Source organism: Sodiomyces alkalinus, assembly GCF_003711515.1.
Source record: "Sodiomyces alkalinus F11 unplaced genomic scaffold SODALscaffold_1, whole genome shotgun sequence".
Taxonomy (NCBI): Eukaryota; Fungi; Ascomycota; class Sordariomycetes; order Glomerellales; family Plectosphaerellaceae; genus Sodiomyces; species Sodiomyces alkalinus.
The window spans coordinates 6,342,526-6,363,167 of NW_021167079.1; the positions used below are offsets into that span (position 1 = coordinate 6,342,526).

Sequence of the window (20,642 nt, forward strand, 5' to 3'; positions counted from 1 at the left end):
TTTCCGTCACGGTCAAAAATGCCTATGCTAGATAGACCCCAATATGAAACGGGCTTCCAGATGTAAGATTCAACCACATCGAGTTCGCTGCCCATCTGCACTGTTGTGGACCGACCGCAGCGCATCAGATAGTCGGTGAAATGAGAAGACGATGTGAAGAAGCCTCAAGTTACCTCTTCATACAATACCGAACAGTTTGGCCATGCGACTGCCCGGTTTGCACTGGTGCAACCGTCATTTCCACATTTCCATTTCCGCCACGGAAGCTAACTGAAACTCTTTTAATGCCGTTGCACCATACGCCATAATTTTTGGGTTTACCCCGGAAAAAAAAAGGCAAAGAAAATAAGAAAAGAAGAAATAAAATAAAGAATAAGGAAGCCGTTCAGCTGTACGACGAACTGTCCTCCAATGCTATGATGAAGTAAGACAGCATGTGAGAAAAACCGCTCATGCGACCATGACATTACCGAAAGTGTCGGAGATCGCATCCCGCGTTGGAGAGTGCCTTTGTAGCGACATGCCGGCAGCGATGCGGTCTTCCATAGTTTTTATGAGGGGTCCTGGGACACTCTCGTCCGTCGCTCGGATCGTGAGGCGAACCATCTGTAGAAACCGGTATTAGTGATTTGCGCGTCGAGTAGAACAAGCGGGAGAAAGAAGGCAAGGTAAAGGACAAACCTGAGTCGCATAGTTTGGCTCAAGACGCATCAAGCAGCCGAACTTGCCACCCTCCGACGTGTGAAGAACACTAGCACCCACGAAGTTCTTCGCATTCGGATCTACGTTTTGGAGATTGCGCCAGCGGAAACCCTCCACCAAATTCCGGACAAACTCCTCGGTCATCTCTCGTCCAGCGCTCTTGGCCGCAGCACTCAGACTAATAATCCTCTGGGCCTCCCTTGGTCCGCCTCCGATCTGCTTCCACCGCTTGAAACAGTCTTCGGCCGAGAGATCTGTTGGATCCATGAATTTGTGAATAGTCACAGGAAGCATGAGGGTCAGTGCCTGCAAGGCGCCTGCCAAGTAGCTGATACGAATGGTCGGGCTCTTCTCGAACACCTTCTTCGCTTCGAACATGATGACTTGTTGAGACTGGCCGTTATGGTTGAGTGACGTCTCAGGCATGCTCTTGACGTCCCATGTCAGTTTGCCCTTCTCGCTCTCATCAAGATCCAACATGGTAGTGAAGGAGCTCATGGAGCCAGGGGTTTTGTTGGAGAAGTACAGGATCAGACAAGCCATTTGTCCTCTGTACTCTGACCGGATACCAATTTGGAGCTGGCCATCCTCGTATAAAAGGCCCTCGGCCTTCAGCAGGAGACTGTTGTAGCCACGCTCCCATCCGGGCGATAAGTGAGCCGCGCTGGCTAGATTGGGAGCCTTGGTCTTAGGTTCCGAGGCGCCAATGTTCGACATGTCCAAGCCGGCAAGGTCGCTAGTTGCACTGGATTTGGCGGGCGTGGTGTTGGCGTGCCTGTTCAGGGCAGCGTTACTGCTGAATGACCTTTGCAAAGACGGCCTCTTGGTCATGCCCAGCTCGGCAGGGTCTAAATTGGCATCCTTGCCACCAACGATCCAAGTTCTCTTGTCGCTAGTGTTCGCGTGCTTCTTATGTAGTCTTGAGAGCAGCGCAGATTGCCGTGATGGGAAAGGCGGCATCTCGTCGCACACGGTTCGCAGGAGATCATCCGTCGGCATGTTTGCCAAAGCTAGGTATTCGCAAGCTCGCTGTTGCAGCTCGGAGTCCAACGTATGTCTGAACATATCAAAGGCGCCCAGGAGCTGCGGCTTGATTTCCGGGAAGAGATTGACGAATTTGACGAAGCATGAGAGAATCATGGCGCGAGTCGAAGAGGAGCAAGCCGGAAGCTTGCTTTGCAATGCCAGAAATTGCTCGATCGGACTGCATCTAGGCTGATCGGCAATGAGGTGACCGAATTCGCCCAAGATATATGCCCCAATCTTGACCAGCGTCTCGTGACAATGGTCCTGTTTAACGTACTGAAGGGAATGCTGAGCAGCATAGACCTGCAGCTCCTCGTTGTTTGTCACGATCTGAATTACGCGCTGCCAGACTTCGTCGCTGACATGGTCACCAGCCATGGCGATCAGTCTCAAAGATATGTCGACGTACCACTGGACATCCGTCGCATATTTCTCCGTGAGAATGGCAATTTTTATGACCATCTCTTCTCGGATAGCGAAATCCGCATTCTGCAGGAATCGGAGAAGCTCGCCCACAATGACTCGAGCGTTCGTCGAGTCGCACATGCTGTACAGGAGGTCCAGTCCTTTTCTCCTGACGCTGATATCTCGATCCTTCAATGAGCCAACGATGACATCCTGGTGTTGTTTTATGGTGTCCAGGTTGTCACCTCGTGCTGCTAGGTGCGTCATCGCATCCAGGCCTAGGTAGCGAACGTTCGTCTCCCTAGAATTGAGGAAGCGGCCCAATCTAGATGAGATTTGTTTCATGAGGGCTGTCTCTGTATCAAGGTGGATAACCAGGTTAATGGCCTCGAACAAGACAGCATTCTGCGCATTGTTTTGTTGAACATTTTTGGTTGGCTCCAGTGCCACGGTGAGAATCTTCTGCACAGATTCGCGAATCATTCCGCGCACGTGCGTATCATCTGCCCCTCGTCAGTTTGTCGGCATCTCTAAGAAGAGGAAGCTTGGATACCTACCGGATGGTGGGAAATACTGAAGAAGACGAAGCAGCTTGACCTGAATCCAGGGGCATGGAACCTTGTAGTAGAGGTAATCGGGTGTGAACTCGTTGTCGACGACTATCCGCTTTAACTTGGCCGCGGCCTTCGGATACGCCGCCTTGTATTGGTCCAGGCTGTCTTGAGCCAGTGTCATGACCAACGACGTGACAGATAGGGCGACGCCGAGATCGGGGTCGTCCATGAGAGATATTATCCTCTCTGCCCATTGCGGTTGAACAATTTCTGGGTGCTTGCGGTAAAGGCGAAGGAGGGTTAGGGCAGCTTTCTTTTTGACGAACGTCTTGGAAGTACTACGGTCGAATCATCAGTAGCACGTCACGGAGAAGAAAGAGCAAGGGGAGGTATTCAACAACGTACGGGGCAATTAGAAGTCTGTGGACTTCGCCGCTGAGGGCCTCGCCCATCTCCTTTCCGCCAACGTTCGCGATGGCATGCAAGGCCAGGCAATTGAAGAGTTCGTTATTTTCCAGGAGATCTTTCCGTATACTGTTCACCACGAGGTGAAGCAACTCGTGCTTCTCATGTAGGAACAGTGTCATGGCCAAATATCCGATCTGTTTCTCCGAATACTTGTTCGCCGAAATGAGGTTGACGGCCTCCAAATGGCCGAAGTCGACATTCCAACCGAGGATATAGATGTACAGGAGCTGCATGGGCAACCGACATTAGGAGAATGGCCCTGAAAGTTGACACTCAAACAAGCCTTACCTTGCACACATATTTCTTCTTGTGGTAGCCGCTGAGGTTCCCGTCTGTATTCGATTAGCAAGACGCAACCTTCCCGCCAAGCCGAGCCGGGTTTTAAGGTCACACCTTTGAATTTTTGTCTGCAATCCGACGGTTTGTTAGCCAGGTGCCTACCCGACAACCCTCTCAGAGGCAGAAGAGACCATCCTCACCGGATATTGGCTAATTCTTTGTTTATCCGCTTTTCCTCAAGGTCCCGTGCTCTCGCGTTTCGCAGATCAGCAATGAACTGAACGAGGCCTCGCATATTGGCCGTGTTCGAGCTCGAGCGGCCGAGAAACCCTCCCGTGACGGCCGACATGTTGTTGGCTTTGGAGCTCGCTCCTCCCTCTCTTAGTGCTTTCCTTTCTGTTGACTGCCAACTACTCGGTATTTAGTCGATAGTATACACGTAATGTCTTCTATCGAAATTAGGCGGGCCGAAGAGGGATCGACTAGTCAGAGATACGCTCTGAAAAGGGCGTCGGGGAGCGCGCCATGCGCATGAAATGAACTCGTCCTTGGGAGGGTTTGGCAGATGTATCCGTAAGGAAAGACGCTGAATTGTCCGGAACGTCGGTGCACGAGCGGTTGTGTAAATGGAGATGTAGGAAGCCAACTTCGTGTGCGCTCAGGAAATGTCATTAACAAAGCAAATATGCTAGTTTCGTGGAGCCATAAACGTCTCGAGAAGTGACGCGATTACTGTAGGGGGGTTGGTGAGCTTTAAAGACAGGGGGATAGGCGGACGGAAGCTGTGATATTGCAGCCCGTGTGGCCTGGACTTTCCCGAGGACGGAGTACCTACATCGCTGGACTGCGAAAGGGGTTGGTGGGGCATTCTTCGTGCATGCCAATTTACAGACGTTTACCTTCGTAGGTACCGAGAGGACCAAGAGTACTTCGTGCCTTAATGTGGCTTTGGCACTTCTCTTAGCGAACGTGGAGGTGTTGATAAGATAATGCAGTACCTCTGCAGGTGCAAGAACTTCCATGGTAGGTAATGCTGAAGCAGCACAGTGCTAACGCGTCATAGAGCCACCAACCCAACTGACCGAAGCTTGACTTGCTCTACTTGGTCGGCATGCAAGACCAGAATGCGTTCACAGTCGAAGCCCTAGACCTTGTCGAAGCATGAATTCTGCTGGCTCAAGGCTCAGCCGAGTCCGCCTTGGACCCGGGCCAACACGATGGCTTCGAGCTTCTTCATCGCCAGAACTCGCTGTACCGACTCCCCAGACGTTTCGGCGAACTTATGCAATCCACGCTGCCAGCGCGCCAACTTTTCAGGTCTTCAACCGACGCACTAAGTGGCTTCAGAAGGAGCGCGCTGCATCCCATGTCGAATTGAGTCGTCAGGCAGACTATCTCAAGGATGAGGTGGCCATGCGACTTTGCGAAAGACTGCTTGTAAGTCCTTACCTCCAATTTCTCATGAAGGAGTCATCGAGTGTCGTCGACTGTAGCTGGCTCCAGAGTATTCCCTCTCACACCCACCTCTTAGGATATCAAGCGACAATTCCCCAAGGTGCTGGATCTTGGGGCCAATTCCTGCAACATTGCTCGAGCCCTGACACGCGAGAATCCCGACCCAGACCCGGCGAGACCTGTCTCCCCTCCTCTAGCCACCCGTATCGGCGAGCTTGTGGCAGCCGACTCGTCCCACTCTCTCCTCTACCGAGATGCCGACCTGTCTTTCAACGACGCCATCAACATCACACGCGAAGTCCTGCAGGACGAGGAACAGCTGCCTTACGCGCCTGCCACATTCGATCTGGTCATGAGCTCCCTCAGCCTGCACTGGATCAACGACCTGCCTAGTGTTTTGGCGCAAATCAACAACATTCTCAAGCCCGACGCGCCTTTTCTCGGTGCCATGCTTGGCGGCGATACCCTATACGAGCTACGCACCAGCTTGCAGCTCGCGGATCAGGAGCGGAAGGGTGGTATCTCTCCGCACGTCAGCCCCCTTGCGGACGTCCGCGATGTGGGCGGCCTCATGCAACGTGCTGGTTTCAAGCTTCTAACCGTCGACGTTGAGGACATCATTGTGGACTACCCCGACACCTTCGCGCTGATGGAAGACTTGCAATGCATGGCAGAGGGTAACGCCATCTTGAGCCGGGAGATGGGTCCCATCAGCAGGGATGTTCTGTTAGCCAATGAGGGAATCTACAGGGAGCTCCATGGAAATGCGGATGGCAGCCTCCCAGCGACATTTAGAGTGATATACATGATTGGATGGCGCGAATCCGACGACCAGGCCAAGCCACTTCCCCGGGGTAGCGGCGAGGTCAATCTCAAAGACATACTCGAATCGAAATAGATGGTGTGCGAGAGCGACATGCTTCATATACTTCGCAACTGTAGCCTCTCGAATTGTGGTTTATTCGACGGAGGTCTTGAGGAATTCCTGTCGTCTTTCAGAAGCTTGCAGATGACTCTGCAAATTGATGTTATGATTGGCCTTGGACAGCAAGACAGCAGTCGTCGACACAAAGGCCCCGCGCTCATGGTGTTGTCATCAAAGTTAAGTCGTGGAATCATGATTCGAGTTTGATGGACAAAATTGATAGACATCAAGGAAGACTGCCGTATGCGAAGGCACACGCTTTATATCACCGACAGCGGTGTATACCATCGTAAACTCCATTGACGGAGCCAGAACCCATCATAAATATTTGATCCTGACCATGGGAGGCCTGCTCTAAATCCCACGATCTTGTATGTATCCCCGTTCAAACCCTTCTCCAGTCGGCCATGACCCTGCCTATGCAACCCAGCCCCGCAACATCAACAACTTTCTCATGCCAGCTCAGCAACACACTCATCGCCGCACCGACATTTTCGTTGCCGGCGCCGGGCCGTCCAGCGCCAATCTGGCTGAAGCCTGTCGGCTGTGGAGTGACCCCCGCACTGCTGCCGCCGGGTCGGGCAGGGGGCGCCGCGGCACCCATTCCCTTGTAGATGTACTTCATGAGGACGTCGAGTAGCTCGGAACCGCCAGCAGAAGCGTAGATAGTCTGAAGAAGGGGCGTCATTTCAGACGCTTTGATAGAATGGAGAACTTCGGTGATAGTTTGGAGGTGGGCGTCCTTTTCCACGAGACGAGAGCGAGTTAGCCAGTCATTTTCGCACAAAGAGTACCAATAACAGTGAGTCGTCTGAGGAAACACAAAAGATAGAACCAGTAGCTCGGTATTCAAAGCAAGAGAAACATACCTTGGCAGCATCAGTCCCATTATAAACGGGAAACTCAAGACATCCCCTCAGGGCACCCTCCGTATCACCGCCTCGTAGCAGCTGTCGCACTTGGCCCGCCAGCCCTCGCACGTCGGCCTCGCTAATCTCGGATTGTGGGGGGCGGAGGGTAGAGGTGTCGAAGTTAAGGGGCGAGTCCTCTTCGAGAGCGTCGATGTTGATGGTGCGCCAGGCATCGCTCAGCGAAGCGGCCGTGTGTTGAGGGATGATGGACATGGCTTCGTTTGGCAGTGAGAATAGAACAAGCGGAAGAAACCACCTCCGACGTAATAGCTAGTATAAACCGGCAATTGAGAAGGAAACCGAGACCAATGTACCGGCGAGAACGTGGGGGTTGGTGTTCACGTCTGACGACGGTCGAATGAAGGGCGTCACTGCAAGTTGCGGTGCGAGATGAGGCTGAAGCTACCTACAGTAGTAGGTACTGATTGATAGAGTGGGGTTGAAATAAGGCGGTGCAACAGTGAGATGTGGAGGGGCAACCACGGTTTCTTGGCATTTCGTACCAACGCCGAAGACCAAGAAACGACAAATACCTTGGTATAAACCCCGACACTCGCGAAGCCTCCTAAAACTTTAATATACTATCCTATCAAATTTGCGCGGAAAACGAAGAATTCGTCGAGATAATGATTGAAAGCTGAACCGATATTGAAAATCCATCCATGATCAGAGAACTGCGAATTCTAAGTTGATGCAGTTTCCGTACTGCGCTGCCAGAGTCCCGACACACATGTACACAAAAAGTGCCTTGATTCCCATCATGTGGAGTTCTATTACGGACTGTAAATTTCAGGGGTATAACCCTTCAGCCCTTCCCCCATCTTAACACTTATGCATCAATGAGATTCTCCTCGTTCTGCTGCACCTGCTCATGCTGCTTGCTCTTGTCCTTGGTTTCCTTGGCTGCGCGCTGATAGTACTCGTTGAGAATCTTGGCGGGGATGCGGTTCAGGAGCTCCTTAGGATAGATGCGCAGCAAGCTCCAAGCTAGATCCAGAGACTCGAAGATGGTCCGTGACTCGTAGGGGCCCTGGGAGATAAATTGCTGCTCAAACTTCTCGAGGAACTCAAGAGACAGCTTGTCCTCGGCCGACAAGGCTTCCTCACCAACTACAGCCTTCATCGCAGCGGCATCACGGCCGATGGCATACTTGGCATACAGCTGGTTGGAGACGTCGCCATGGTCGCGGCGAGTCATACCCTCACCGATAGCAGACTTCATGAGACGGGACAGCGACGGAAGGACATTAATTGGCGGATAAATACCACGGTTGTGCATGGGTTGGTCAACGAAGATCTGGCCCTCAGTAATATAACCCGTCAAATCCGGAATCGGGTGGGTGATGTCGTTGTTAGGCATGGTCAGAATCGGGATCTGGGTGATGGAGCCGTTGCGTCCCGCCACACGACCGGCTCGCTCGTAAATGGTGGACAAATCAGTGTACATGTAACCGGGGAAACCACGACGACCCGGCACTTCCTCTCGAGCTGCTGAGACTTCTCGGAGAGCGTCGCAGTAAGCCGAGAGATCGGTAAGAATGACGAGGACATGCTTCTCGAGCTGATAGGCGTAGTATTCGGCCGTGGTCAAGGCAAGACGAGGAGTAATGATACGCTCGATCCTAGAATCACGTTAGCCTCTGCGGGTGGTGGTGGGGACGTGGTAAAACATACGTAGGATCGTTGGCAAGGTTAAGGAACAGGGTGACACGTTCCAAGCTGCCATTCTCTTCGAAGTCGCGGGTGAAGAACCGAGCCGTTTCCAAGTTGACACCCATAGCGCCGAAGACGATGGAGAAGTTCTCCGCATGTCCATCATGAACGCCCTTGTTGGTGACGCCCTTCTTTTGCACCAGGCTGGCCTGTCGGCAAATCTGTGCAGCGATTTCATTATGAGGGAGACCAGCAGCGGAGAAGATAGGAATCTTTTGGCCTCGAGCGATGGAATTCATGGTATCGATGGCGGAAATGCCGGTGGAGATCATCTCCTCGGGGTATTCCTGCGTCGGGTAATTAGCGTACTGCCCCTTCTGTCGAGGCCAGGCAACGGTGTGCGACGCACTCTGGAATAGGGGTTGATAGGGCTGCCGTTGATGTCGAGATAGTCCTCGGCGAGCACCTTGGGGCCCTTGTCGATAGCTCGTCCGGATCCATCGAAGATGCGTCCAAGCATGTCCTCCGACACGCCCAGCTTCAAACTGTGGCCACTGAACTCGACTTTCGTCTGTGCCTTGTTTAGCGCTTGAATTATTGTAGGTTATCAAGGGCCAGCTCCATACCTTCTTAACATCGATGCCAGAAGTGCCTTCGAACACCTGATTCAACAGTCAGCCGGGGGCCCGAACAGCATGGCACTTATTTCGCGAGGTTTTCGTTTTCGCATACCTGAACGACGGCTCGGTCACCTATGCTAACAGTTAGTTATTTGGGAACTAACAAGCTAGTAGTTTGGCGTCAAATACCTCGAGCTTCCAAGACTTGACCCGATCGCTCGGTACCATCGGGGAGAGTCAGGGTAACGATCTCGCTGTACTTGGGGAATTTGACCTGTTGGGTTTCTTAGCATAAATATGTGTGAGAGAGCATGATAACTGTGGGCGGTTGCCTCCATACATTCTCGAGGATGACCAAAGGACCGTTAACACCACCGACAGTGTTGTAGCGAATCCTAGGGACAACCGAGTAGGACGACGACACTCTCGGGTCGGTCATGGTGGAGGAAGGTCAACGGCCAAAACGTGCTGATTTCTTGCGGGTGGGCAAAGGCGAGCAGCTAACGAGAGGGGATTGTGCGTTTATGCCAGGCAAGAAGCAAGTGGTGGTAATGTGATCCAGCTCGCGGAAGAGAGGTTGAAGTTGGTAACTTAGCTGGATCTTGTCGGCCTCGCCAGGATGCACGAATGGGTCCTCCACTTGTGGTGGGTACGTACCTACAGTATGGAGTACTTGAGGTACCTTAATACGAATACTTTGTACAAGTACGACTGAGCGAAAGACGTGATGTGATAAGATAGGCCCAGTGTGAAAGTGACATCACGTCCACCTTGCTCTTACAGGGTACTTTAGCTAAGGTACCTTACCTTACCTAAGGTACCTACCTATTGTACGTGTAAATGAGCGACCGTTGTGACCTGGCTCATAGACCTAGGTAGAGACTCGATCATTATGTGCGCCTGAGCATCCTATTCCACTCTATCCAGGGAATTTTCGTTCCTTTAAATTCGTGCGATTGACAAATTGACACTAATACAGAGTACAAGATTACTACTGTTCCTCAGTTCTGGTCCTTGCGCCAAGCACAGCTTTGCCTACTGTGCTATCGTTCGGCTTTTCCAGCTTACCCGCAATCCATGCCCCAACTTCAGAAATCGCGTCAAGGTCTACACCCGTATCCATGCCAAGGGTACTAAGGAAATACACCATGTTCTCCGTCGCCACATTTCCGGTGGCTCCTGGACTATAAGGGCATCCTCCCAGGCCCGCAACGCTGCTGTCAAAGGTCCGGATGCCGTGTTCCAGCGACACGGCCGTGTTCACAAGAGCCTGCCCGTATGTGTCATGGAAGTGCATAGCAAGATCCTCGTTCCGGATGCCCGCGGCACGCAAGCAGTCCAACAACGCCTTGGTCCGAGGAGCTGTCCCCATGCCCGTTGTGTCTCCTAGCGAGATCTCGTCGGCTCCGGACTCCAGCAAGTCCGTCGCGATCTCAGCAACCTTGTGTGGATCGACGTCGTAACCTTCGAAAGGGCATCCGAGAACGACGGAGACGTAGGCCCTGACCCGTAGCCCGCTCGCCTTTGCCTCCTGGATTACATCTTTGAAGCGCGCCAACGACGTCGCAATATCGCAGTTGAGGTTCTTCTTCGAAAACGACTCGGTGGCCGCCGCAAAGACGGCGATCTCTATACCGGGCTTAGTGGGATTGAGCGAAGGCTGGAGCTGCGAGGAGAAGGTGTCGGGATGCTTTTGCAGGATGGAGGTCGCGTTCTGGAGGCCCTTGGTGTTCGGCGCAAGAAATGAGTACGATACCGCAGATGGCGAAGAGATCTTCTTCGTGAGGATGTGTTCCATAATCTCGCTGGAATTTGCCATCTAGGTGAACCAATTAAGTCGGTCAGTAGACGCAGTACTCCAGAGACTGGGGGCGATTCTCTATGACCGGGAAATCGCAGCCTACCTGGGGAACCCATTTGGGCGCCACAAAGGAACCACCTTCAATCATCGACAAGCCGGTCTTTGCGAGCCTCTCAATCAGTTCAATCTTTGTTGCGAGCGAGATGGTTTTCTTCTCATTTTGAAGTCCATCGCGTGGTCCGACCTCGACCAGCTTGATGTAGTTGTCAGGTCGGGGTTGTTGTTGTTGGACGTTGTTTTGAGCGGTGGCGAAGGTTCGCAAGGAGCGGTAGTTTGCCCTCTTGCATGCTCTACAGACTGCAGGACGTAAAAGAGACATGGAGGGCAAATCTGGTCTCGTCGTATTGATGACAGAAGAACGATTACCGACGATGCTTCGCCGTTGTGGTTGTGGCTGTCTCGGGGGTAATAATACACGATGACATACCTAGAACGTTATAGCGCCGGCTAAACGCATACCATCGGCTCATACGACCGTCCGTACCTGCCTTCACCACATTACAGTGCGAGATCCGGGTTTGCGGACAATGATGATTGTTCCGACTTCGAAGCCCAATAATCGAACGGTAAATATTTCAACACATCGTAGAGATAGACACGAGTTATCGTATTAGAATATGAAATTAATCATTCGACATAGGAATATACCTCACGGGCCCTGTAGATAGGTAGCCAGAAAAAGTCGAGTTCTACTGGAAGAGCTCCCAAGAACGTATACCAACACAATATTGGAAGTCGAGAGCGCATAAACCTCACCAACTTAAGACGCTTATCAGAGACTTAAACCAACTCGCGGCAGAAATCGGTCCCGCAAGCATAGACTCGACTGGAACATGAAGGCCGGTACAATGCGTCAAGAACACGTCGTTAGAATCTCTACCGCAACGCTATCGTAGCATGGTATAAAAAGCGTCCTAAAAAAGCCGACCAACGTGCGAGGGGAAAGAAATGAGGGAAACCCTTGGAACGCCCGCTTCATCTAACCAACAAGATGTAAAAGGCCGTGGAGTGTGCAGGACATGAAGGCGGAATGTAAGTACAGGTCGGCTAGTGGCTTGCTGCAGCCTTTTCCTCCTTCTCCTTCGTCTTGTCGGCTATGATGGAATCGATCCTCCGAAAGGCACACACGCCCTCGAAGAAGGTGCTGCCGACCCACGTCCACCACAGGCGGGAGCCCGTATCGACCCCATGAGGCAGGAGGCGCGTGCGGTGCATCCACCAAACCTCGAAAACGTGAATGCCCAGAACAGGCCAGAAAAGGGCAGTGACAAGCCAGCGGAACGCGCGGGGCCCACCGGGGAAGAAGGCGGCAAGGGCAGACCAAAAAGGCGTTCCGGGCAGGAGGTGAGGGAGCGTGGCATATGAGAGGAAGTAGAGCGCCACGCCGCCGAACACCGCGATGTCGAAGCCTCGTGGTGGGGTATAGGTCGTCACGTAAACGTCGCGGATGCCGAGTGCAGTCCGGGCTTCAGTGTCCATGGTGACAACGCGGCCGCGCACCTCGGCGGGGGAAGAAAGCGGGGGCTCGAAGGGGATGCGGAACTTGGCGCCACCGGAGCCGCCAGCGGTGATGGTCATGCCGGTAAGAGAAATTTCAATGAGTTCTGGGGATGAGGCGGCGCGAGCGGAGAGGCCGGAATAGTGGCGCAAGTAATGGGAGAGCTCGCGCTTGTGGTGGTTATTCATGTGGTTGGCGATGCGGGCATGGGCCGCTTCGTCGAACATGGATAGAGGCCCGCCCATCGTGGACTGGGGACCTGCTGATCGAGCTGTGTTCTTCTTCGTCTTCCGTTGATAATCGATCAATAGATTGGTGATCCAATCTGGCGAAAAGCTGGGCGTAGGGCTGTGTATGGATACGGTGCGGCATTTGTGAGAAGCGACGAAGCGATCCTGATATTGGTTCCGATTTCGCGCTGAATAATCTACGAAGTACTTGAAACCACAGTGTCTGGTACACTGTATAATTAGTCATACTCGACCCCCTTAGAGGGACGGACCGACCAGCATTGTTCCCGCACACCTCACGTTCGAAGCCGACGAATCTACAAAATCATCAAGGCCAGCTGCTTAAATATCTGGGGCGACTAGAAGGTACTATCAAGGATAACGTCTTATTTTCACAAGACCGTACGCGCGCCCTATTCCCAATACCCTCGGCCAGCCAAATCTGTGTGTCATGGTAGGCTAGACGGCGAGAAGTCTGCAGAGGAGAGCATTGGCTTGTCGAAATAGGCCTACTTGGAAAGTGAGAGTTTGAAGGAGACGCCCCGACTGCGAGGCTCTTCTCTACGTCATCTACTCGACTCCCCGCTCAATGATATGTTGGGTCTTGTACTTCTCTCCCTCCGCCTTAGCAGACGCACTCGTCCCGTTGTTCAAAGAGACCCCCCTGGTAGACGTATAGCTTGTCAGGCGTGATGCGAGGGAACCGAACATGGCCGGGAGGACTCGCTCGAAGAAAAGTCTCAACGTGGGCAGCGAAGTAACGATCACTGACACGGAAACCTCGAGCCCAGACCAGATGAGCGTGTCGGCATAGTCCCACGTCGGGTTGGTCGACCGCGCAAACAGAATCAGGTACTGGAGTCGGACACACGACGTGATAGTGATGAAGATACCCAAACTGAACAAGATCACGACGCCAGCCTTGGACTTCCACGACATGTTAAGTCCGTACAGTAGCGGTAACGGCAGCGCCAAGATGACGACATCTTGGGCGATGCTGAAGCCAGCCGCCACGTTCACCAGCATATTGATGTTGAGGCACCGATACGACCCGGATTGGCTCTTCCAGCTAAGCCAACTGTACTCGATGGGCGTGCACTGGAATATCTGCAGAACGACGAAGACTGTGGTAGGAACCACGACGAGAGCCATGGTCATGAACGTCGCGATTCGGAACGGAGTATTTGGGAAGATGCGCAGGTAGAAGAATAGAATCGATACCTTTGTCAAGGCGAGGCAGACCAGATAAAGGGCCTCGGCAATGTAAAAGAGCTGGTGTGGTCACCTGTCAGTTCGTGTGCTCGATTCTCGACCGAGTCGAGTCACGTCGACTTGTGAGGAACGCGTCTCTCTTCGTAGACTTGCCTTTAACCCCATGGTTATATCGTCAACGTCGACATTCCAGACATCAACGCCGAAGGCGATCACCCCCACTAGTATTTGTAGTTAGCTAACGTCCATTCAAGGGTTCTCGGTGCACGACATACTGGCCTGCCCTAGGATGACGAATGGGATGAATAATATCTTCGGAAGACAGAGAGTATGGTAAGTGACCGGGACATATAGTAGTTTGCAAGTCCATGTCAACGTACACCACACACGACCATCACCCAGTCATCGGCCTCGAATTCGTGCGGTGTCATCCATCGCACATACAGACGCAGGCATACGCTCAAGAGTGCCGGGATCTCAAGAGCGAGGGGAGCAAGTAGAACCGGTTTGCGATTGCGGTACGGGCGGCCGCAAAACTTTGCTTCGATCTGGCCAGCCTCTTTGTAAAGTTAGACATCCGATTCTGGACGGAGCTCACACCTTAATGGGTAGATAGCGCACCGATAACTTCTAGAGAGGACTCGCAAGCCGATCCCAGGCAGGTTCGCATAGCATCATCAAAGCCTTTATCAGCGCACAGGCATGTCCTGTTGGTAAGGTTCCCGCAGATCGACTGCGGTACTTCTTGACGGAGACAGGTCAGCTGCAACGGAGGAACATTAGTATCTCTAGGCAAGGAGGGATTCGACTGTCTTGGCTTCCATGACCGGCAGATCTAGCTGAAGGGACGCACACCGCATTGTGGAAGCCCATCAGCGATGTCCATGAGATCCGATGCGTGAATATGGATAAGAGATGCCAGCCATGCCAGCAGTATGCATGAATGTGTACTCCTTGGAATCATTTGTTCAATATCGACGACACGGCTGTGAATGACGAGACTGCAGACAACGGAGTTAGGCAGCTCGGTCAATAGGGGTGTCAATGAAGCCCAAACCGCGTGTTGCTGGTCGGATATCAGGGCTAATAGCTGAGAGATATGGGGCACGAACCAGGGTTCAACAGGGGGGTTGAGAAACGATGGGTGCTTAAAAGGATTAAATCTCTGCCCCGCAGGATACAAAGAAGAAAAACGCTCGTATGATGTTGGAAGTATCATAGCCTCAGCCCAGACAGGACAGTCGCACCCGACTGTACCTGTGGGGACCTACTGGCCAGTACTCAGCGGATGTTTTACGTCTTATGTCGCCGCGGATTCGGCACGGAATGGAGTCTCAGAGTGGCCGGCATCCGAGAAGACGGATTCAACAAGACGGCAGTACGCCTGTCATACGGGAGTCATATTGCGCGTCCCGCTTGGTGTGTGTCAAAGTCAAAGCGACACTTAGCACATCAGTGGTTCGCGCCGCAGGGCCAGCCCGCCAGACTGGATATTCGAGCTACCGTAGTATCACAGATTAAGAGCCACAGAAGGGCTTGGACTTCCGCATGGCCATGGCCCGTGGATGGGTACAAGCCTAAGACGGCTGAGGGTAACACCAGCCGGACACCAAGGGGTCGAAAAGTAAGACCAGTATCCAGATGCAGGCAAGCATGCCCATATCAGGCTTCATTGTGCGAAACATGGAGATAACCAGGTGCCAGAAGTGCCGGGGGAGGCGGTTTTCTCGAGGAGGTAGCATTAGACTGACCGCACAAGAGCTATCTTACTGATATGCGGCCACTGGCATGTGCCCGTATGTCGTCTGGGTTCGCATCTTATGCGGCCAGTTCAAACGCAGGTACCAAATCCCCCATGTAGGTCATTGGTTCTGGATGCAGAGTAAGGCGCAGCTTTGTGTGACGGAGCTCTTCAAGGCCCCCTGTACTTTGCATCCTGTTGTACGAGGCTGCGGACGCCTGGTCCCGGAGCCGATCGGGGAAAGATAAGCAAATAGGCCAATCTTCGCTGAATACACCCGAATACACTTCAAAAGAACTGCAGCAAATGACGATTTGTGGGCAATGGGGCATGGGTGGGTTAACCGTGGTCTTCTTGCGACTTTGGCAAAGACATAAGGGGTTCTTGTTAAGATCCCGGGGGGCGGATAAGGACGGCAAGGGGCGTGTTTCAGCCTCTAGATGTTTGTTTGCCCTGCCCGACCAAGCAATAGACCTGGTGTTGGGTTTGTCCCGTGATGTACTCCGTACTCTCTTATACTTCGCAGGTATTGCCCACTATATGGATACTTGAGCATTGGATGACAATCGTTGGTCAGACCATAAGCGAAGGTGTATGCTCAGCGGTGGATGCCATACCCATGCAGACCGACCTCTGTTCCATTGTTCGCTGAGAACTTTCAGGACTGGGTTGCTTACACGGAGACAACTGCGGCATGAGGAGAGCTTAATAACACATCAGCTGAGATGTCAACTGTGTCATGTCAACAAGAGCAAACCAACAGACTACTTGAGTACCTACAGACCATGAAGTACCTTATTTGAAGAAGAATTGGTACCTAAGGTAAGTAAAGTAAGAAGCACTTAACTTTGCTATCAGTATTCATGAGGCTAAAATTAGCCTGGATTCTCTGGGCTTCATCGCCTACCTGGAGCATAGTTAGGAGAAACAAGGCCAATGGGCGCGCATATTGCGAAAGACGAATAGTGGAGTTTATTATTAAGAAGAGCCTGGGTGGTGTAAAGAAAGGCGGGAAGGATGAAGCTCGAACAGCCGGAGCGGCATTCCCTGAAAACACAACACGAGCCATTTTGTAGTGTCAAACGGTGGGAAAGATGAGCCACCAGCGAGTCATACGACATGGAATTGTGGATTCTCGTTCTCAGACGTCAGACGCTGGCTGGGCTAGGGCCCAGCCCAGGGGTCAAGGATGTGACGACGTCGTAGGAACCACAAGGCTGGAGAGGGGAACCCGAAGAATCCGGGCGAAATCCGGGCGCGCCGGTGGGCATTGCCTCACGGCCTGGACTTGAAGATATGTACACTGTAAGTTACTGAAGTTTCGATGATAGCTGCGCGTTCGAATTGCATGCAGAACTGACTGCTACGTAGTCGACAACTCGGAGATTGTCATGGCGGGGACGGCTTTCGAGGATGTTAGTGCCATACCTATTGGAATCCCCTTGGGGAGATGGGGGAGGAACTGGAACTGGATGGTCCGATCTGATAAGATCAAAGATTTGTAAAATTGTAATCCACGAGATCGAGCGAAGGTTGGGGGTTCCCCGAAAAGCCCCTCGGTCTCCGACTCGGGATGTGTTCAGTTTACGTAATATCGTGTTGATACACAGTTAACCAGGAGATTTGTTAGTAGCCTAACGGCAAGCTCGGAGAAATTCCAAGTTACCTCCGAGATGCTTCGCCCTAGACCCAAAAGGGACAAAGGGTAGCATCCTTTTCCCAAGCTGTCCTCCATGCGACGTCACAGAAATGAACGCCGACGGTAGCCCTCAGGATCTGACAATGACTCTTGTGTGTCTTCCGAAATCGCAGACTTTTCCCTCTCGTTCATGGCCCTACGTTGAGCTCCGCGTTGCTTATTGTCGAATATCGACTCCAATGGCACGGGCCGTCGTTGCATCAGTATACTCAATGCTTGCTATCCACTTGAACCGGATCAACAAGCTGAACCGTATACTCTACCAACCTGTCCGGGCCAGATCGAATGCGTATTGCTTCCGACTCGGCTTTTCCTCCACGTGGCACTCGCGCTCCTCCCCTTGACGCATCACTTATATATCTCTTCCACAATCCGGTCGGCGCTTCTGGCTTATAATGAGCATGGACGACACCGCGAGCCAGGCGACTTACCACTCTCGTCCTGACGATGACGAGGGCCACGAGTCTAACCAAGGTGGGCAGCCCCGCAAGAGACAGCGCGTGCGCCTGAGCTGCCTCGAATGTCGTCGCCGTAAGCTCTCTTGCGACAGAGGCTACCCATGCCAAAGATGCATCAAGAGTGGTACCCCGGACCGCTGCACCTACGAGACCAAGTCGGGCATGGTTATGAACGCTAGTTCGGGCGTGCCACCGGCTTTTGCCCAGCTCGACTCGCGGCGGCATGGGAGTGAGACGGCCGTTTCAACAAGGGACTCGGACTCGGGTGTTATCCGCGACGCCGCCAAGGATTACGACAGGATCCGCAGGCTCGAATTGGAGGTCATGCACTTGAAGAATCAACTCAACCAACACTCCAACGCGGTCTCCTCCTTCGATGGTAGCACCGTCGCTGCCAGCAATTCTCCGCTTACACACAAAGATGAGATACCTCACTCACCAACGGATCCCGAGGCCAACGACATCGCCTGTCTAGCATACGCGCAGAATGACAAATCGGAGCTGAGATTTTTCAGGGGCAAAGAGTTCCGAACCCGCTATTACGGCCCCCATAATGCCACCATGGCTTTCCTTGAGGTAGCGCTTCCCCCCGGGACACCCTCTGTTTCTGTTATTATTCCCTTCCTCTCTGTCTTGCCCTTGCTCTGCTCTGGCGTCGCGTATCGTCTTTGTGGCAAGCGCGTTGGATTGGCTGACACTTGAATCGTGCATTGTAGCTCCGCGGTCTTTGCCCCTTCATGCAAGAGACCGCCGATGAGTGGCTAAGACCGGCAGCGGCGCATGATATGAAGGATCGCAAGAAAAGAAAGGAAGACCGTGAGAAGGCATTCCTTGAGCGCGACCTCGATCTCGAAGCACTTCTGCCCCCAAAAGCTCTGGTGGATTCCCTCGTTGAAGTCTACCTAGAGCAATTTGAGCAGCTTCATCGTATTGTGCACATTCCGACTCTCAAGCGAGAGTACTCACAGTTCTGGGAGGACACCGAGTCACGACATGCAGCGTTAACAGCACTGATACTTTCTATGATCGCTATTTCCAACTGTATCCATACACACGACACCCTTTGGTTCACTGGAATGGTATCCAATGCGCACAACACCGCAGTCAAGTGGATCGAAGCGGTGGAAAAGTGGCAGACGCGACAGAGCATGAAGCACCGCCGTCTCATCCACTACCAGATCGCCTGCCTGCTCTACCTCGGCAAGCGCGTCAATATTGTCAAGAAGAAGCGGTTCTGGACCAATTCAGGGTCGTTGATCCAAGACGGCATCTCGGTCGGCCTTCACCGGGACCCGAGTCACATGGGAGGCAAGATCTCTGTCTATAACCAGGAGATGCGGCGGCGCATCTGGGCCACGGTCCAAGAGTTTGATATGCAGGCGAGCTTCGACCACGGTCTACCCACCTTGGTGAGCCAATTGTACTACGACGTCAGCCCACCGCGGAACCTGGACGACGACGACTTTGACGAAGAAACAACAGAGCTCCCGCCATCGAAACCCGCCAAGGAGTTCACCTACTCTTCGTATCAAAACTTGGCCCGGCAGAGCCTACCGCTCCGGATCGAGCTGAGCCGCGTTCTCTGCGGTCCGCCTGGCGATCTTGACTACGAACAGGTAATCCGCTTTACGAACGACATCACTCGCGAGATTGACGCCCTCCCGTCGTGGGATACAAACGGCACCAACGGCCAGGGCGGGAAACGACCGCTCCTGGCATACACACTGCTACACATCGAGCTCCGACAGTACATAATCCCGCTGCACCAGCGCTTTCTCAAGATGCGCAAGACCAACCCGAAGTACCAGTACTCGGAAATCATATACTACAACGCTGCGCGCGACATCGTGCTGCTTCACGACAAATTGTACGAGCAAGGGGTGCGATCCTTGAACTTTCTGCGCGAGGACGCCTTAACCACGGCCGTCAACCTCTGCAAGGTGACCATGCTGCAACCTCGCGGCTCGACACACATGATCATGATTAACTCGCAACATACCGTCAAGCTTCTTCAGCGGTGCCTGGCCATCAAAGAGGATCGCCTCATGCGGTGTGGAAACAACGAACCCTGGGGCTACTCCATAATGTGCGCGGCACTTGGCTTGCTGGAGCTCCATCTTGGTACGAAGACGGCGGAACAGGCCAAGGCGGCGTCGGCTGAGAGATTTGTGAACTTGCATTACAAGCTATTATCGTACCAGGAGCCGCCGGTGGCGGCGCAGGCATCGGAGCCATCCAGGATGCCGGCGATATCTATGGAGGTTCCCGAAGGGGCGAGGGTGAGTTCCTATCCTTGTTGTCTTTCCATTATTTGGTGTCGTCCAGCTCAGCTCACCTCCCTTCTTCTCGCACAGTCCGTCGCCCCGTTATCTTTCCAGGGGGCCTTCCCCAACTTCCCTTCGTCGCAAGGCTCCGGTGTGGATGGTGCGCCCACACCTGTGACCTGGCTGCCATCTGCCGTCGACCCATCGGTGCGTGCCCCCCCAACCCCAAACCAACGGGGTCTTTTTGACTTGGCCCGTTGGTCAGGCGATTTCATCTCCCAGATGGTATACTAATCTGCTTCTAGGCGCAAAATTTAAACCCTGATTTCAGCATGGAATCGCTTGGCCTTAACCTGAACGAACTCTGGGGAGAAGCTTGGGATATGCTCAACTGAGGAAGCGGAATGAGGTTTGCGTCATTCGACGATGTACTATTATTTATGGAGATACGACAGTGATACCCGTGAAAAAAGAGAAGCGATCCGAGTCTTTCGCAATTCTCGTCTTTCCGTCAAGTCGGCCAATCAGCGACAAACTGACGGCGTGGTGATAGAACAGCATGCTGGAGTGATAACCGCTGCAGGAGATTTGGATCCAGCATAATCTCCAGACTGGACTCATCCCTTCATCTTGAATGACTTCGGAGTATGATATACGAAGCCTGTTCTCGGCAATGTGCTA

The 20,642-nt window shown here is 52.9% G+C and overlaps 7 protein-coding genes across 7 annotated transcripts; 2 read left to right on the forward strand and 5 right to left on the reverse strand.

The window, feature by feature from the left end:
- Positions 1-450: 450 nt before the first annotated feature.
- Positions 451-3,783, reverse strand: SODALDRAFT_268675 (Adaptor protein complex AP-2 alpha subunit; the record flags this gene model as incomplete). Its single annotated transcript, XM_028607616.1, has 7 exons — positions 451-606; positions 682-2,636; positions 2,691-3,025; positions 3,093-3,382; positions 3,444-3,487; positions 3,549-3,562; positions 3,635-3,783. 7 exons carry the CDS (start codon positions 3,781-3,783, stop codon positions 451-453), a joined length of 2,943 nt encoding a protein of 980 aa, XP_028471236.1.
- A 640-nt stretch (positions 3,784-4,423) lies between these two features.
- SODALDRAFT_392915 (S-adenosyl-L-methionine-dependent methyltransferase) lies at positions 4,424-6,120 on the forward strand (the record flags this gene model as incomplete). Its single annotated transcript, XM_028615261.1, has 3 exons — positions 4,424-4,457; positions 4,678-4,871; positions 4,966-6,120. 3 exons carry the CDS (start codon positions 4,424-4,426, stop codon positions 5,785-5,787), a joined length of 1,050 nt encoding a protein of 349 aa, XP_028471237.1. The 3' UTR covers positions 5,788-6,120.
- Positions 6,121-6,199: 79 nt separating this feature from the next.
- Positions 6,200-6,938, reverse strand: SODALDRAFT_267912 (ARP2/3 complex protein; the record flags this gene model as incomplete). The annotated part of the gene is made up of 2 exons (XM_028607576.1): positions 6,200-6,556; positions 6,684-6,938. The coding sequence occupies 2 exons, from the start codon at positions 6,936-6,938 to the stop codon at positions 6,200-6,202; spliced, it is 612 nt and encodes a 203-aa protein (XP_028471238.1).
- Positions 6,939-7,554: 616 nt separating this feature from the next.
- SODALDRAFT_355640 (V-type ATPase) lies at positions 7,555-11,329 on the reverse strand (the record flags this gene model as incomplete). Its single annotated transcript, XM_028613833.1, has 12 exons — positions 7,555-8,347; positions 8,400-8,725; positions 8,788-8,949; positions 9,005-9,040; positions 9,111-9,130; positions 9,188-9,272; positions 9,339-9,421; positions 9,455-9,632; positions 9,857-9,907; positions 10,026-10,817; positions 10,903-11,233; positions 11,319-11,329. 12 exons carry the CDS (start codon positions 11,327-11,329, stop codon positions 7,555-7,557), a joined length of 2,868 nt encoding a protein of 955 aa, XP_028471239.1.
- Positions 11,330-11,514: 185 nt separating this feature from the next.
- SODALDRAFT_327635 (hypothetical protein) lies at positions 11,515-12,721 on the reverse strand. The gene has a single exon (XM_028610483.1). It carries the CDS (start codon positions 12,600-12,602, stop codon positions 11,907-11,909), a length of 696 nt encoding a protein of 231 aa, XP_028471240.1. The 5' UTR covers positions 12,603-12,721; the 3' UTR covers positions 11,515-11,906.
- Positions 12,722-12,901: 180 nt separating this feature from the next.
- On the reverse strand, positions 12,902-14,763 carry SODALDRAFT_305498 (hypothetical protein; the record flags this gene model as incomplete). Its single annotated transcript, XM_028609009.1, has 4 exons — positions 12,902-13,859; positions 14,180-14,358; positions 14,421-14,562; positions 14,653-14,763. 4 exons carry the CDS (start codon positions 14,761-14,763, stop codon positions 13,158-13,160), a joined length of 1,134 nt encoding a protein of 377 aa, XP_028471241.1. The 3' UTR covers positions 12,902-13,157.
- A 2,780-nt stretch (positions 14,764-17,543) lies between these two features.
- On the forward strand, positions 17,544-20,439 carry SODALDRAFT_327637 (hypothetical protein). Its single transcript, XM_028610484.1, has 4 exons — positions 17,544-18,273; positions 18,414-19,976; positions 20,052-20,168; positions 20,267-20,439. Exons 1-4 carry the CDS (start codon positions 17,635-17,637, stop codon positions 20,354-20,356), a joined length of 2,409 nt encoding a protein of 802 aa, XP_028471242.1. The 5' UTR covers positions 17,544-17,634; the 3' UTR covers positions 20,357-20,439.
- Positions 20,440-20,642: the final 203 nt, after the last annotated feature.

Excerpts from the sequence above, each read along its gene's own strand:
- SODALDRAFT_327635 (XM_028610483.1), bottom strand. The coding sequence starts at position 12,602 with ATGGGCGGGCCTCTATCCATGTTCGACGAAGCGGCCCATGCCCGCATC.
- SODALDRAFT_327637 (XM_028610484.1), top strand. The coding sequence starts at position 17,635 with ATGAGCATGGACGACACCGCGAGCCAGGCGACTTACCACTCTCGTCCT. Across the intron at positions 18,274-18,413 it reads CCACCATGGCTTTCCTTGAG|CTCCGCGGTCTTTGCCCCTT; the intron begins GTAGCGCTTCCC and ends CGTGCATTGTAG. Across the intron at positions 19,977-20,051 it reads AGGTTCCCGAAGGGGCGAGG|TCCGTCGCCCCGTTATCTTT; the intron begins GTGAGTTCCTAT and ends CTTCTCGCACAG.